Source organism: Phyllostomus hastatus, unplaced genomic scaffold (assembly GCF_019186645.2).
Source record: "Phyllostomus hastatus isolate PE091 unplaced genomic scaffold, TTU_PhHast_1.1 phas_contig_40, whole genome shotgun sequence".
Classification (NCBI taxonomy): Eukaryota; Metazoa; Chordata; class Mammalia; order Chiroptera; family Phyllostomidae; genus Phyllostomus; species Phyllostomus hastatus.
In genome coordinates this window covers 17,737,575-17,753,517 of record NW_025333872.1, presented here as the reverse complement: position 1 = coordinate 17,753,517, position 15,943 = coordinate 17,737,575, and the positions used below count along the sequence as shown (strand labels likewise).

At 34.6% G+C, this 15,943-nt stretch overlaps 1 protein-coding gene across 1 annotated transcript in view; it reads left to right on the top strand.

The window, feature by feature from the left end:
- Positions 1 to 15,645, top strand: part of BMP5 (bone morphogenetic protein 5) — a 117,453-nt gene extending 101,808 nt beyond the window's left edge. The window contains exons 5-7 of the mRNA XM_045843343.1: positions 10,524 to 10,600; positions 11,848 to 11,958; positions 15,417 to 15,645. Of these exons, the coding sequence (XP_045699299.1) occupies positions 10,524 to 10,600; positions 11,848 to 11,958; positions 15,417 to 15,566 (338 nt within the window). The 3' untranslated portion in view covers positions 15,567 to 15,645. The remainder of the gene's footprint in view (positions 1 to 10,523; positions 10,601 to 11,847; positions 11,959 to 15,416) is intronic.
- Positions 15,646 to 15,943: the final 298 nt, after the last annotated feature.

Genomic DNA, 15,943 nt, shown 5'->3' with positions numbered 1-15,943 from the left:
AAATAAAATGGACATAATCCCTGCACACATTTTTTCAGCAAATTAGAATGCTTCACTCATTCAAAAAGACACATGCAAACAGTGTTTGCCATGACTCCTGAAATCTTCATTTTTTTCTCTGGAGTCATTTGAAACTGATAACTCATATAAGAACCCATAAATTGTTTGTTTGTTTTTTAAATCTGGGACTTTCAACAGAAATACTAAGTGGGATTCATTGCAAACTTCCTAAAGTATGGGCACCAGGAGAATCATGTTAGAAATAAATCAACTGGGTGATTTAACAACAGAAGCAGACGGAGGATGTCTGTACCAAAATACATTATACTGAATTATAGAGCAATGTATTAAAATAATTTTCCAACAAATAAGTTTGACCATCTTTTTCACTTGAAAATAAAGCATGTTAGTAGTGCCTTATTACCAAGCTATTTTATGAAGATCTTCACAAGATCTTTATATTTAGTTTGGCAAAAATTGTAATTGGTTAATATGAAAGATGGAGAAAAATAACTTTCTAAGACCTTTCCTTCCTTATAAATACTAGCCTGTCAAAGTTGTATATTTTTCTTTTCATGTAGAATGGTCTGAAATTGGTTGAAATGTTTTTAATTTAATGTAGCAGACTGCATTAAGAAAAAGGTTTGTTAAACCTTGAATAGAATAGTAAATATTTTTTGAGGAAATTATAAAGGGAAAAGCATAAGTTGCATACTTATTATTAGAGCTCAGAACGACTCCGGCAGAGGCGTTCTGGAGACCGGACCCATCAAAGTCCTTTTCCCTGTTGGTGGACTCTGTTTATCTTCTCTCTCTGACCACAAGTAACAAATGTACTTTTATAACTAGAGATGAATAAAACATATGGAGCAGAAATCACGTAACTTTTCACCAGTTTCCTAACACCATTTAGAGTACAAAATTATTGTAATATAGACCAATATTTTCTTTTTAAAAAGTTTGTCATTGGCAACCATTTCTGTGAAATATGTGGTAGATGGTTTTGGAGCAAGTTCATATTTTGATAATAAAAAGGAAGAAAGTAGCTGGTTTGTGTCTATGAGACTTAACCTTTCAATAAGTAGTAATCAAGCAGACGGGGAAAAAGTCTCATAGAATTTGGCCTAAAAGACAGGGCTTTAAGGAAAGGGAATGCTAATATAAACACAAAATTTGATACTTCAGAGATTTGAAATGCCAGCAAAATTTTAAAATTACCCAAATATAAATAATAAATTCTGTAACAGTACTGGGCTTTTACAATAAAATACTGTGCAAAGACTCCAAGGCTAAGAAAAGAGGAAGGACTGAGTTTTAGTAGAAGTTTGCCTGATTGCTTTTTTTTTTTTTTTTTTGCAAATCAAATAATCAAATACTGAAAGTCTGAATTACTGTAGTGGAATTAAAATTTGGGTTATTCTTTCTGTCTTTACCCCATTTCTTCCCTATTTCAAAGATTCCTGCCTTCCAACTGCTCAATACCTCCTTATTCTTTTGTACTCCTACGGGACAGCCTAGAACTATGTCTAGCATAAAACAGAAAGCCCCAAAGTACTTATTATTCAAGTTAATGTGTTGACCAAATGGACAAAACTAACCTCTTCTTTTAGGTGAATATACACTGAACAACAGCTCCCAGGTTTTGTGTAGAAACGGTCCTTCTTTGTTCCTCTCAGTTTTTTGGCAAGAAGATTGAGCAGACGTGTTATGGGAGAAAAGCCTTTTTCATGATGAGGCAGCAATGGATATTTATTTGAATTTGGGTGTTGGGGGGAAATGGAAGCTATAGCTAAATTTTAGGTCAGCCACTCTGTAAGGTACAAAGGCACTGGGATGATAAAATTGGAAAGAACCTACTGAGAGAAAGATGCTATCCTATATTGTTGCTGATAAGGATAGAGCATTAAGAATTTTGAAAAATAAAAGGGCAAATGGTAAGTCCAGGTTCACTGCAGAATTGCTTGGAAAGATTACAAATCATGTGCTCCAAACTAGAGAACTTTGAAGGCAAATACAGTTTTTGGTGGCCCTGCTGGAAACCATGGTGATTTCTTAGCACAAGTCTTTCAAAAGTCACTAAAATGAAAATTTTGGCACTTATTCTCAACTCCAATAGGCACTATCTCTTGCCTAATAGATAAAATGTAAAGTAATGCCTCTTGGACAAAAATATTAATCAAAACCAGAAATAACAATTGGAATTAATTATTTAGAATGTTTTATAGCATATATTTAATATAAATTTTTATTATTTAAAAATAGTCAAGTCATAAATAAGGCTCAAGTTTTCCATGATCACTTAATCCTTTTGAGATAGGTCACCTTGACGTGGATATCAGCAGGGTACGTGTACTTCCAAAACTTTTCTTCCATACATAGTCCCATTTGGAGAATAGACTGTTATTATGGGTTTTTAACTACACAATTGATAAAATTTATGTATTTTTAAAGACTTTTAAGAGCAGTTTTAGGTTCACACCATGACTGAGGGAAGTTACAGATTTCCTATGTGCTCCTTGTCCCCACTCATGCATACCCTTCCCCATTGTCAACATCACACACCAGAGTGGCACATTTGTTACCAAAGGTGCACCCTATTGACACATCATAATCCCCCAAAGTCTTTAGTTTTCCTTAGGGTTCATTCCTGGTGTTGTACATTCAGTGGGTTTGGACAGTGTATAATGACATATATCCATTGCTATACTGTCATAGGGAGTGTTTTCACTGACTGAAGAATCCTCTGCCCTCTGTATGTTTATCCCTCCCTCCAGCAACCACCAGTCTTTTCATTGTCTCTGTGGTTTTGCCTTGTTCAGAATGCCATATACACTTGGTTTTGTCTATTTTTTAAACAAAAGATCTCCACCATTTTTCAAATTGGTGACCTCACTCTTGGTGACCTCTGATGCAAAATAGTGCTTACATCAGAGTTTATTTAATCATACCACCTTTAAAAGATTTTTGACTGTTTCTAAATCAGGGCTGTCAAAATCAATGTTGCAATGAAACTCCTGCAAAGCTGCACAACATGATAATATTTCTAATCTGTATGATTCTTACAGTAATCTATACTAAATGCTTATATCTGTACCTTGAGTCATGAAAAATTTTGGAAACCCCTCCTAAAACAACAATTATTTTAATGCATAAAATATCTAACTCACTGTGTCTATCTACCGATCTATCTATAGTTAGCTATCATGCACATATCATTGTATCATTTAATGTTGGGCCCACTACTTACTAATTGTATAATCCTGGACAAGATATGTCACCTCTCTGCCTCTGACTCTTCATAGATAAAGTGAGAATGTTAATAGTATCTGACCCATAGGGTAATATTATATGAGTTCAGATGATTAAATGAGTTAATATGTACTAAGAACTAAGAACCATGGTATACTACATGTTTATTATAGGGCTAACCATTATCATTGTTACATATGGGTTCATTTTTCAGAACTGATACATAAAGAACTCAGATTCTGCTCTGGCTGGTGTATGTCAGTGAATTGAGCGTGGATCTGTGAACCAAAGGGTTGCTGGTTTGATTCCCAATGAGGACACATGCCTGGGTTGGGGGCCAGGTTCCCAATTAGGGGGCGCATGAGAGGCAATGATAGAGGGATGTTTCTCTCCCTCTATTTTTCCCTCCCTTCCTCTCTCTCTAAAAATGAATAAAAATCTAAGAAAAAAAACTTAAAAAAAGAACTCAGATTCTTTTTTTTACTTTCTTTATTTTTTATGTTTTATTTTTAGTTGTTTATTCTATTACAGTTGTCCCAATTTCTTTCTCTTTCCCTTTTTTCCCCATCCACCCAGACCACCTCTCTTGCCCACAGTCAGTTCCTCTCCACTGCCCATGTCCATAAGTCATTCATACGTGTTCTTTGACTAGTCCCTGCCCCCCTTTCCACTATTCACCCTCTTTCTTCTCCCTTCTCCCCTCCTACAGCTATCAGTCTGTTGTGTGTTTCCATGTCTTTGGTTCTATTTTTTTTCATTAGTTTATTTTATTCAATAGATTCCAGTTATAAGTGAGGTCATATGGTATTTGTCTTTCACTGACTGGCTTATTGCACTAAGCATAATAGTCTCCAGTTCTATCCATGCTATCACAAAAGGTAGGATGACTTCACAGGTGAATTTTACCAAACATTCAAAGAACTAATGCCTATCTTTCTCAAGCTATTCCAAAAAATTCAAGATGAGGGAAGACTCCCAAGCTCTTTTTACGAAGCCAGTATTATCCTAATTCCAAAACCAGGTAAAGACACAACAAAGAAATAAATTTACAGGCCAATATTTCTGATGAATATAGATACTAAAATGCTCAAGAACTCTGATCCTTAAATTAGAGAAAACTAGACGTTCCTTCTCTCCCTCTCTCTCTAATAAGTATCCATCCCTTGTCCCTTAATAGGATTTCTTGGCCTTTGAGAATTCTGCAGCAAGAGAGATTTTAGAATCTTTAACCTAATTTGGCCAATTTTTCTGAGCAATTAGTTACATAATATTTAAAAAAATTGTCAATAGATATTAATGTATTGCTTCTATTATCATATTTCTGCCTAAAATTAATCCATAGAAAGAATATAACTACATGATTTATTATATAATAATGTTCATTCAATATTAAATAAGCACACATTATGGTGACAAGCCCAGTATTAACTATACGTTAATAAAAGATGGATAGCATCAGCTGGTATGGCTCAGTGGATTGAGTGCCAGCCTGCAAACCAAAGGGTCACTGGTTTGATCCCTGATCAGAGCACGTACCTGGGTTGGGGGCTAGGTCCTCTGTTGGGGGCACGTGAGAGACAACCACACATTGATGTTTCTCTCCTTCTATTTCTCCCTCCTTTCCCCTCTCTCTAAAAATAAATGAGTAAAATATTTTAAAAGAAATATGGATAGCATAAGAACCTTCCTTCTTAAAAAGCACTGTCACATACAGTGGAAAAGACATGCATATTTGTAATTATTAAAAAATTCTATTCAAGTAGGTATAAGATAGTGTGAAATGTATAAGTTTAGAGAACCTAAGTAAGTGCTACGCTGGTATGGCCCAGAAGACTCCATGAGGCACTTATATGAGAGTAGACATTTTCCAGAAATGGAGCAGTGGATGAAGCCATTTCAGAGTGATATGCACAGTTATAGAGCCAAATATCAGTGTCAGGTGGCTGGTTATGTGATTATTACCGTGTGAGAGGAGTGTGATATCAGTGAGAAAATTATGAAGAAAGCAACTTATGAAAAGTAGGTTTGTGATGATAAGGAGCTATGGTGTCCTCATAAAGGCAATTAAAAACAGAGAGTCATAGCAAGATACACATTTTTAAATTTGGCATCAGAATGAAGGATGGAATGCCAGGAGAGGAAAGTGAAATCCCAAATATGATTAGGGGCCTAATCCAACACCCCAAGCAATAAAGATTACAGATTGGAGAGAGTGAAAGTGGAAACCGAAACATGTGCAATGAGGCCATTTGGGGCTGGGTGAAAACGGGTCTCTGGAGATGGGAGTTTCCAGAATAAGTGGAAGGTGCAGAAACAGATGTAGATATGATCCCAAATTGTTAGATGAGGCATAGGACTTGATAGTGCCATAGAGGATAAAGAAAGAAAAAAATCAAAGGTAGAGCCTTCAGAGGGAACATCAGCACTTCAAGTATAAAATAAGGAAAAAGCAATTCTATGAAAGAGATCAATGACTGTCAGAGATGTAGGAGAGAAGAGATAAAGTATTACCTGACATTAAGTTACCAGACAAGGATGTTGAAGAAGATGAGATAACCAAGTTTGTAAAGGACTTCCAACAGGTTAACTAGCCTAGAAATGGGTCAGTTTAGTGAGGCTTTGTGGACCAACTTAATGAAGGATATAAGGAAGAAAGAAAGAAAACCAAAAACTTAACTGAATTTTCTGGCTTGGGCCTCTAGATTTGGTGATCCTGTTAATCAAAATAGTCAACATTGAAGAAGTGAAGTCAGAAATAAAAATAGTGAGTGGGAGGCATCTAGGAAACTTGTGTTTAGAGATATCTGGAAGGCAGTCTAAAACTCAGGTTTGTGGACAGGTTTTTGTGTCAGTGAGCTCTAAGGTGAGAAGGTTGAATCATCTACTGAGATGCTTTGCTAAGCAGAGTTAAGCAAACACATGAGAGTTATTATTTTGTGGTGTCTGTTCTGCATCACACATTCATACAGAGAAAAACAGTTATTCCTTCACAAATAAATAACACTAATTCCTCCTGGGTTGTGCATATATACAGTCAAGTGAAGAGTTCACTGGATTTTGAAATCCCTCATCTTGGTGTGGGGGGGATTGGTACTGTTTGAGGTTTATCATGAATTTCTCTATCCCCAAGGCCAAATCAAAATGTGCTGTTTCTGCTGCTTTACCTTTTCTTGTATCTTTATTCATTTGTCATTTCCACTTTCTATAAATTAATTAAAATCCTGATGCTGTAGGTACTGCCATTTTTTAATGCCATTCTCCTTTTGGGAACTGAGCATTGGAATGCTAATATCTTGTCTTTTACTTTGAAACACAGTATCTCATATTTGGCTTAAGCTGTTGTGCTTAAATGTTAAATTCTATTTTGGATATTTTTGGGTTTTTTTTTACATATTTATCTATATTTCATCTATTAGAGAAGCTAATGCTACATTTTAAAGAAAAGAAACCCATATTGGTACATAGAGTTTTTTTAACTTGATTTTCTTTTGCACCCTTCATAGCTGCACTAGCCTCTGTTTATGTATTTGGTTGCTTTTTTTTAGGTATGAGTAGGCAGACCATTGAAGCTTTGTGTAGATCTCAGGATTCTTTTTTATCCACTTTAAATCTCCATGTATTTTATTTTGTTTTTTTGTAATGATTTTTTCTAGGACAAAATATTTTTTAAAAATCAAACTAAGAAAAATTTGAATTTTTACTCATTTCAGAAACTAACTAAAGAAATTGCCATAAAGTATTTAACAGTGCTTCCAATGTTTTGGCACTGACTTCCCAATATTATTACCATAAGGACAAAACAGAGAAATGATGTATTTATGATAGCTGCATTGTGGTTGAGGAATGTTAGCAAATTTTTCTAGTTTTGGCTGTGGCACCAGAATGTTTTTGTAATTTCTGGCACAACTCTTCATTTGTGGGCAGGTTCATCAACAGTAGCATTTTGTCCATTTTATTTTAATATCTGAAGGGCTGCCAATCAATATTTTTTAAAGATATAAATCTCATTTCCCTCCCTTCCTCCCACAGTTTATTCAGCCAGCCATTTATAGTAAACCTAGCAGCAGACTTTGCTGGTTTGGGTACAACCTTTACTTCACTCAGTATCCATTAATTTTTATTTCTGACAGAACAAGCATATGGTCCTAACGCTCTATGAAATCAGACTCTTGGAACCAGGTTCTGTTATAAATTTCATTGCTCGTTACTTTATGCGATGTTACATTATATACATCACTTAGCCGGCATGAAAAGCTGCATAGATGGAACAGATATATTTTGACATTTAAGTTTTACTTTCTTTTTTTTATAAACATGGAATTCAAATAACCACATGCATAGCTTATGGCTTTTCACATGTACTTGTGTGTGTTATTGGCTACAATGTCTTTATTCATATTCAATGTTGTTAATTAATATAAGGAAAAAGAATAAATATTTTCTTTATTGTCTAACACAAAATTGGCAAAATAAGGCCTGAGAGCCAAATTCAGCCCATTGCCTGTTTTTGTATAGCCCTATTGCTAAGAATATTTTTTATATTTTAGATGGTTGAAAAAGACTCAGAAGAAGAATACTTTTTTCACCTAGAATTGACATAAAATTCAAATTTTAGTGTATATAAGTAAAGCTTTTTTGGAATATAGCCATATCCATGCATTTACATATTGACTATGGGTCGAACTTTCATGTTGTAGCAGCAATGTTAAGTTGTTGCAAGGGAAGGGCCCCCACTGCTTAAAATACTATCTTTTTAAAGAAAATGTTTCCTGACCCATTGTCTAATGCAGAGCTGATTTCCTTTTATCCTAAATATCAATAAATTTATACAATCAAACTAATACCATAACTGATTTTTCCCTAAAAGTAATATAGGGAACTTACCTATTTCACGTCATTGTACGTGGTGTTATAATACACTCGTCCATTGCCTAAAGGAAGTTAACATGGACTATTCTGATTAAGGGAGAAGTTTATTCAAAGAATAAGAGTGCTGAGTTTCAAATAAATTCTTTTTTTCTCCATCTTTCATCACTATCAACATGTTTAATTTGTTTAATGAAGGTAAATGTGCAGTAGGAATACCTATCAACTAGAAGGCAAGGTGTCTCTAGGCTCAAAAATTAATCATTGTTTTATTTTATAGACTAACGTTAAATAAATAATGAGTTGAAGTAACTGTGAAAGGCAGATGACAGAGCCCACTAAGACAAGTTCCTGGGACCTTTGATGTGCCTACATTTTCTTTAGAGGCTGAGGATAATTAAACTGAAAGGGGATATCTTATCAGAGACTGCTCTGCATAATAAACAGATACATTGATTTTCCAGAGATGACTGTCAGAATAAACATAGCATTGATTTCTAGGAGGAAAACTTAGCTGTTATCTTGGAAGATAAATTATTTTGCTGGCTCCTTTACCCTAAATGCTTCCCTATTTCATATTGGAAATAATCAAAATGGGCTAGCTTTTAACATACTGGTAGTATAAAATATGAACAAACTTTAAGACAACATAAAAAACCCATGGACACAGACAACAGAATGGTGATGGCCAGAGGAAAGGGGGATCTGGGGATGGGAGGAGGGGCCACAGGGAGGAAAATGGGGACATCTGTAATAGTGTCAACAATAAAAATAAAGGGGAAAATGGGGAAAAAAGACAATATAGAAAGATTTTCTGAAAAGTTCTCTGTTGCTTCAATATTTCATTTTATTCCAAAAGCAAGATTAGGGCTCTCCATGTAGCCTTAAATATATTAAATAATTATAAAAAGTTAAGGGTTTTTAAGGTTATAGTCCAAAATATGTAATGGAAAGAATGTATTTTTTTGCTTCAAATTATTTGTGGAACACTCTAATTAATTAATGCCTCAAATATTTATTGAGTACTTCCTGTGTGCCAGGTACTGTTCCTGACACTTGAGATTCACCAATGAACTGAACAGAACCAAATGAGGACTTTTTGCCTTTGTGGAGTTGACAGTCTAGTAGGATGAAATAGACAAGAACCAAAGTACATAGTAAATGCGTGAATGACATAGCATGTTAAAGAGGATAAATGAAATGGAAAGAATTTTGAGCAGAGGGAGGGAAGATCAGGAATGTCTAGGTGGTTTATGGTACTCAGTGAAGCCCTCATTGACAATATGATACTTAAGTGAAGAGTTGAACAAGCTGTAGGTATTAACTATATAGATATCCAAGGGTAGAGCATTTCAGAGAGAAAGGACAGTGAGAGCAAAGGCTCTAAGATGAGGGAAGGCTAACATGTGTGAAACAGCAAGGAGGTGCCATGGCCAGAGTGGAGTGAAGGAGAGGAGAAGGAAATGAGTCAGAGAAGTAACGGAGCCAAATGACAAAGTCTTATAAGCCACTGTGAGGATATTTCATTCTCATGGTTATGGGGAACCATTATGGGACTTTTTGCTAGGGAGTGATATCATTTCATTCAGTTGACTTATTAAATGGTCTGCTTGGCTGCTTTGTTGTAGGGGAGCCAGGGCAGAAGCAGGGAAAATATTAATGAGGATATTGCAGTAATTCAGGTGAGAAAGGATGGTGGCTTGCACAAGTACCAGTGATCAAGGTGGTGGGAATGGTGGAGTTTGGATGTATTTGAAGGTAAAATGTGTAGGATTTCCTGAAAGATTATATGTGGGAGAGAAAAAAGGAGTATTTTTTTACTTCAATATTTTTTTGTTTTGTAAAAAAAAATATTACACCTTTACTGCTATCAGTCAAGAATGGAGAGGTGGCACAGGTTTTGGGAGGACAACCTAAAGGTCAACTTTGGGTATCCTGAGTTTAAAATATTTATTAAAATAAAATCAATTCTATATGATCCCAAGTGGTACTTTCCCCATGACTTCCTCAGGGACAATGTTAAAGAATATTGTATAAATATTTAATATATGTAAATATATCGAGTGCCACTATGGTGTGTACAAATTAATGAATGAGCATTTATTGAGCACCTACTATTCAATAAGTGGCAGGCATTAGGCTGCACACCATACATAGAGGGAGGTCTAACCAAACCCTTATTAGAACCCCAAAAGGTACATGGTATTGTTCACATTTACAGAAGAAACTCAGGACAGATGACCTACCTGAAGTTCACGTGGTTAGTAAGTTGCTCTAGCTTTAACACTCAAACTCATTATTTCACAACTTCAAATACAGCCTCTTTTTAAATAGTGACTTTACAAAAGAAACATGATTAGTATACTCAATAAACTTCCATTTGTTTAAAATCTGATTTTTATCTTCAGATTATAATACAAGTGAACAAAAACAAGCCTGTAAAAAGCATGAACTCTATGTGAGTTTCCGGGATCTCGGATGGCAGGTAAGAATGATCCAACAATTCAGGTGCTTCCATTCAGCTTTATAATAATAATTCCTGACTATTAAATATATGTATTATGCACAATATTTTTATTTATTTATTATTCTTTCACTATTGAAGGATAATAGTGAAATTATTAGTTTCACATAATTATTAGTATTTACAGTAAAAAGAAAAACTGTTGAAGAACAAATGATATTTATAATATTTAAAAAACAAAAAAGGTACTGTTGTCTAAATATTTCAAACTTTTAATTCAAAAACTATTTTTTCAGATTACCTCAAGCAATTTCCTCTGCCACCAATTTTCCCAAACTATCAGTCTAAGAAATAGAATTCTCAATTATACTGTCTTTGTCATAAAAAAAAAATCAGGCAACCATTTTTTGTTCCTGAACTTAGAACTTTTAACTCTCTTTTACATTTGCTTCATAAACATATGATCAGCTTCACAAACAGGGTGAAAACCTCTGGAACACTAAGTGAGAGACTACAAGCCAGTCTTTATAATAATCCCTTAAACTGAAGTTTTTAGAATATATTGTCCTATTACAATGATTTTCAGAATATGGCCTATTTAATTGAGAAGTAATATTATAATGGAAACATTTTCAAATTTTACATTTGAGCCAAGTTTTGCCTCCCTGGAAAAAAATTAGGGCAGTTATTACATATGCCGATTTTTTAGCTTCCTAAAAATTTTAATGTACAATTTTGAGGAATTTTCTCCAATTAATTTCTTCTAAAGGGACTATAAAGTTGATTCATGGATGAAAAGAAAAACAGTACAAGGAACAAATAAATATTCAAGCTTTAGGAGGTTGATAAGCTCCTGAAACCAGGAATGAGTTATTAAGAAGTAATGAGAATTATCTCAAGTTTATACTTTTTTTTCTGGTTCACTTGAACTTTCCAGAGTTTATCATTTCCTGTTTAAAGAATATTTAGAATGCTATTTTATGATTATGGTTTTATTCATGAATGCATGGGTTTATACATACTATGAATATTGTACATAGCAATCTCTTGGGAGAAATTACAGAGGATATTTTCTTGTGAAAATATTTATATTTTTTTGGTAAACTTCAATGTAGAAATAAATCAAGGGCTTGGAGGAGGCTATCCTTTTAGACTAATCGTTGGACCAAGAAGAGAAAGAAACCTATCAAAATTTATATCTGTTTGAGGATTTTTAAAAACTATTTTTTGATGATACTACTTTTTTCTTTTTTGTGTGTGCATTTTAGGACTGGATTATAGCACCAGAAGGATATGCTGCATTTTATTGTGATGGAGAATGTTCTTTTCCACTCAATGCCCATATGAATGCCACCAACCATGCCATAGTTCAAACTCTGGTATGCTTTGTTTTTGTACGATAGAAACTGGCTTAAAATGAAAGACTCATGTAAAGTTATTTTAAAGAAAAGTATCCATTTATAGTTATCAATGCATTATTTTCTCTTCTCAAACTCCTTTGGCACCTTTTACATAATATTGGTATAGTCAGAAAATTTAGGCTGGTTTAAAGAATGATCCTGATTCCAGATTGGGGAAGGACTCAGCTAGGAAAGTTGGGGTAATCACATGATGTGGTCATTCTGCCCCAATTTCTTCACCATGCAGCATGACTAACCACACAGATTCCCAGTGACTGTTCTTAGCAATTCATTTGTAATCATTGCAAAAACATTGAATAATAGCTGTAGTGAATTTCATCTGAGGGTTCTTACTCTAATTATTTAAAGATAATCCACAACACACTGTGACATTATGGAAATTCTTAATGTAGAATATAAGTAGAAGGCACATTTCTATTTCTTGACACTTTTTGTGTAATCCTTAAAGCAGAAATTAATCTTCCTTTTTCTTCCTATCTGGACTCAGGAATTCAGTAGTGATTTAATCTGCAGTAACCTAGGTTTATTTTTGTGAAAAGATAATGAAATGTTGATTTCATGGTCTCTAAATGGTTGTACTATATTTAGTGAGCTCATGAAATCTCTTGCGAGTCTGATGTACCTGCCTTATGGTGTGTGACTTACTGGTGTGGTAGAGGGACAACCTCTGGTGCACTAAGTGAGAGACTCCTAGAAGGTGCAATAGGCTATGTGATAAAACTCCAAATTAATGTTTTGATTAATATGAAATTTTTTTGTAGTTAGTAGAGAAGGAAAGGAACAAATTATTTTAGTCTCCAGATGTAATGATAGAAATGGGGTTATTTGGTAGATGGCAGTAAGAAAGCAGTAGCTATTGGGGAAAAATCTGTCTCTGTGGATGAGGCTTGTTTATGACCAAAAAAAAATAAGATTAACTATTAGATTTTGTCAGGAGTTGGCTCTTTGGGAAGTTACTTTTCTTTTCATAATTAATTTAAAATTTAAATCTGATGAAAAGAGAATCTGAGTTTCCTTCTGAATAAGGAATGGTATATATACACAGATTAAATTTTTGAATGCCAATGTTTTGCTGGTGTCTTCACTGACTTCATAGATACCACAGACTAGAGAGATACCGAAGACACATCTATGACAACTAGTACATGGCACTGCCAAAAATTTTGGAAAAAAACTGTGGTTTCACAGAAACAGAGAGAGATAAACCACATATGTATTTTGAAACATAGTCCTTTATAAATTTTCTTCTTTTTCTGATTCTTAACTAATAAGATTGCCTACTTCCTTGCCATATACCAAGTATAGAGAAAATTCCTGGAGGAATTTTTAAGGTGTGATAGGTCTTCGCCTTTGCTATCTATAAAGATAAGTACTTCATGGTACAGAATAACATTTCTGTACCATGTTATTGGGGAGTAGGCATGCTCTGTAAGGATGGGTGCTTGTACATTCATACTTCCACTAGTAAAAGAAAGATCTCTGTGAAGTCTAGCTTTTTATCCACATCTATGAAAATCCTCATTGACTGAAAGCTGATTGTGTTGTGAGAATGCTGCTGTTTCACGTCTTGAGAGGACAGCCATGGTACATCACTGTCTCTCTGTGATGTCACTGAGCAATAGCCACTATCAGCTCACAAAAAAAAATGCTACTTAATTTCTCAGAAACTTCTTTGCCTCTTTTTTACTGCCATTCCAATGACACAGAAAGTAGACATTTGCTTCCTGAGATATGTATATATTGTATCAATGTTTCCCTCAGGTTCAGTAATGCTTCACTATTGGACAAAAAAAACTATAAACACTACCTTTTCTCTTCTTTTTCTTTTTTTAATTAATATACAATTACATATTGTCAGCTTTTAGGGCTATAATCTAGAAGGCAGTGTTGAAAAACAAACATTTAAAAAAATCCGACATGCACTTGGAACAAGACCCTGCTCTGCATCATTGTCCTGGGATGTGGGACATAAGTTACCACAAAACTTGAAGCACACACGGGAAGTCTGATTTTTTTCCTGGCATTCTGCGCTCTCTGTGTTTGTTCTATGAAGGATGTGAAACAAGCAGGCAGGCATGTTTGTTGTTAAAAGAGAGCATGTTTGTGACTAATATGTTTGAGAAACCATTCAAGAACGGTCTATTTTTTTTTTTTTTTTGCAGCAACTACTTCGTAAGGCAGCCAAGCTCTGTTGAAATGAGGTTATCAGCCATGCATGTGTGTGCTAAGGAAGACAAAACTGATGAGGGACACACGCTGCATCTGAAATTTGTAGAAACTATCCAACTTTTAGCTTTGTGAGGCCTTAGGAAATTTCAAGTTCATGTTAGATCACCTCATTTTTCCTGCTGTTTCTGTCCACATTCAGGGCTCTTATATCATTTCAGCCAAGACATTGTACAGCCAAACTCTAAGAGGCTACATTTGCTTTTTGTGGATCCCTTAGGACTCATCAGTGGGACTTCCCATAAACTCCTCTGAGGGAAGGACGAGGGTAGATGGGTAGGAATGGGGAACCGGGTTCTGGCTCCTTGCTCAAACCACAGGCAGACTGCCAGTCTGATCAGAATGAGAATAAACCCCTTTCTTAAGCATTGCACTTTCCATGTGCAGCCACCTTTTTTTAGGCTTTTGGAGGAGGTGGGTATTCAATTTGTAAAATTTCTATGCTCTTCACTTCTGATTTAGCTTAGCCTGCTTCTCAGAGTTTGTCTAGAGAAGAAAGAAACTAAAAGGACATTAAACTCTGGCCAATCTGCTACAAATTCTGTGGAGATACTCATGAACCAGTAATAACTTAGTAAAAGAACATTTCTTTATGGTAGTAAGTTAAAAAAATTCTGGAGAAGAGTTGAGACCATGGTTTTAAAGCAAGTATTAAAAGATACCTAGAGTTTATTTTGCTGTGATATTTAAACTTCCTTTACCACGGAAAATTAAGTGTTGGCATAAATTCTATGACTTATTGTTTAATTACCCTTTGAAAAATAATTTGTAGACCCAAATCTTTCTACAGTCCAATTGTGTGGCTTTACTGATTTGCATTTATAACTTCTGTATTTCTCATGAAGTAAACAGACATTGTTTTAACCAAAAACAACTTAGTACTAGTTGCCATGTTCTTTTTCCCAGGAAAATTTCCACTACTTTTTACATAGAGGAAGTTTTCCTTGTTTGAACATTTTTCAAGCCTCTGGCACATAATTAGAACTACTGGTTTGATTCTAGGTATCAATGCTTAAGAATACATCCTTTACTACCATCCCCAGCCCGTCCCAGCTATTGAACACAAAGAGGAGAATAGTAGCTGAAAGGTGGGCCTGATTGTGAGGGATAAGGCGAGCATATTATTTTAAAGCTGCAGACAAAATATCTATGCTATTTCTTTAAAACACAAAACAATTTTTCTTTCCCAGGTTCATCTGATGTTTCCTGACCACGTACCAAAGCCTTGCTGTGCTCCAACCAAACTAAACGCCATCTCTGTGCTGTATTTTGATGACAGCTCCAACGTCATTTTGAAAAAATACAGAAATATGGTAGTGCGCTCTTGTGGCTGCCACTAATGTTAAATAATAACGGGAATAAGAAAAAGATCTGTACTTAGGTTTACAGATACAATAAAAAGTATACTTTCAGACAAAAGGAGAATTTTGTAAAATTAGTCTGGCTCATTTCATCTCTCTACCTATGTACAATATTATGTATATAGTTACTTTTATTTATTTAAAGGTATATATTCTCTTTTGTGAATGCCTTATCATTAAAATCTATTTTGTAGGTCACTACATTATACAATAGATTACCCAGTCTAACTTTCAATGGGATATGCTAAGTCCAATTCAATTCCATTTCAACATTTTTTTCTAATACAATTTTTATAGGACTTTGGAATTAGAACTCATTTGACTGTTAAATAATTTTGAAGTAAATTGAATGCATT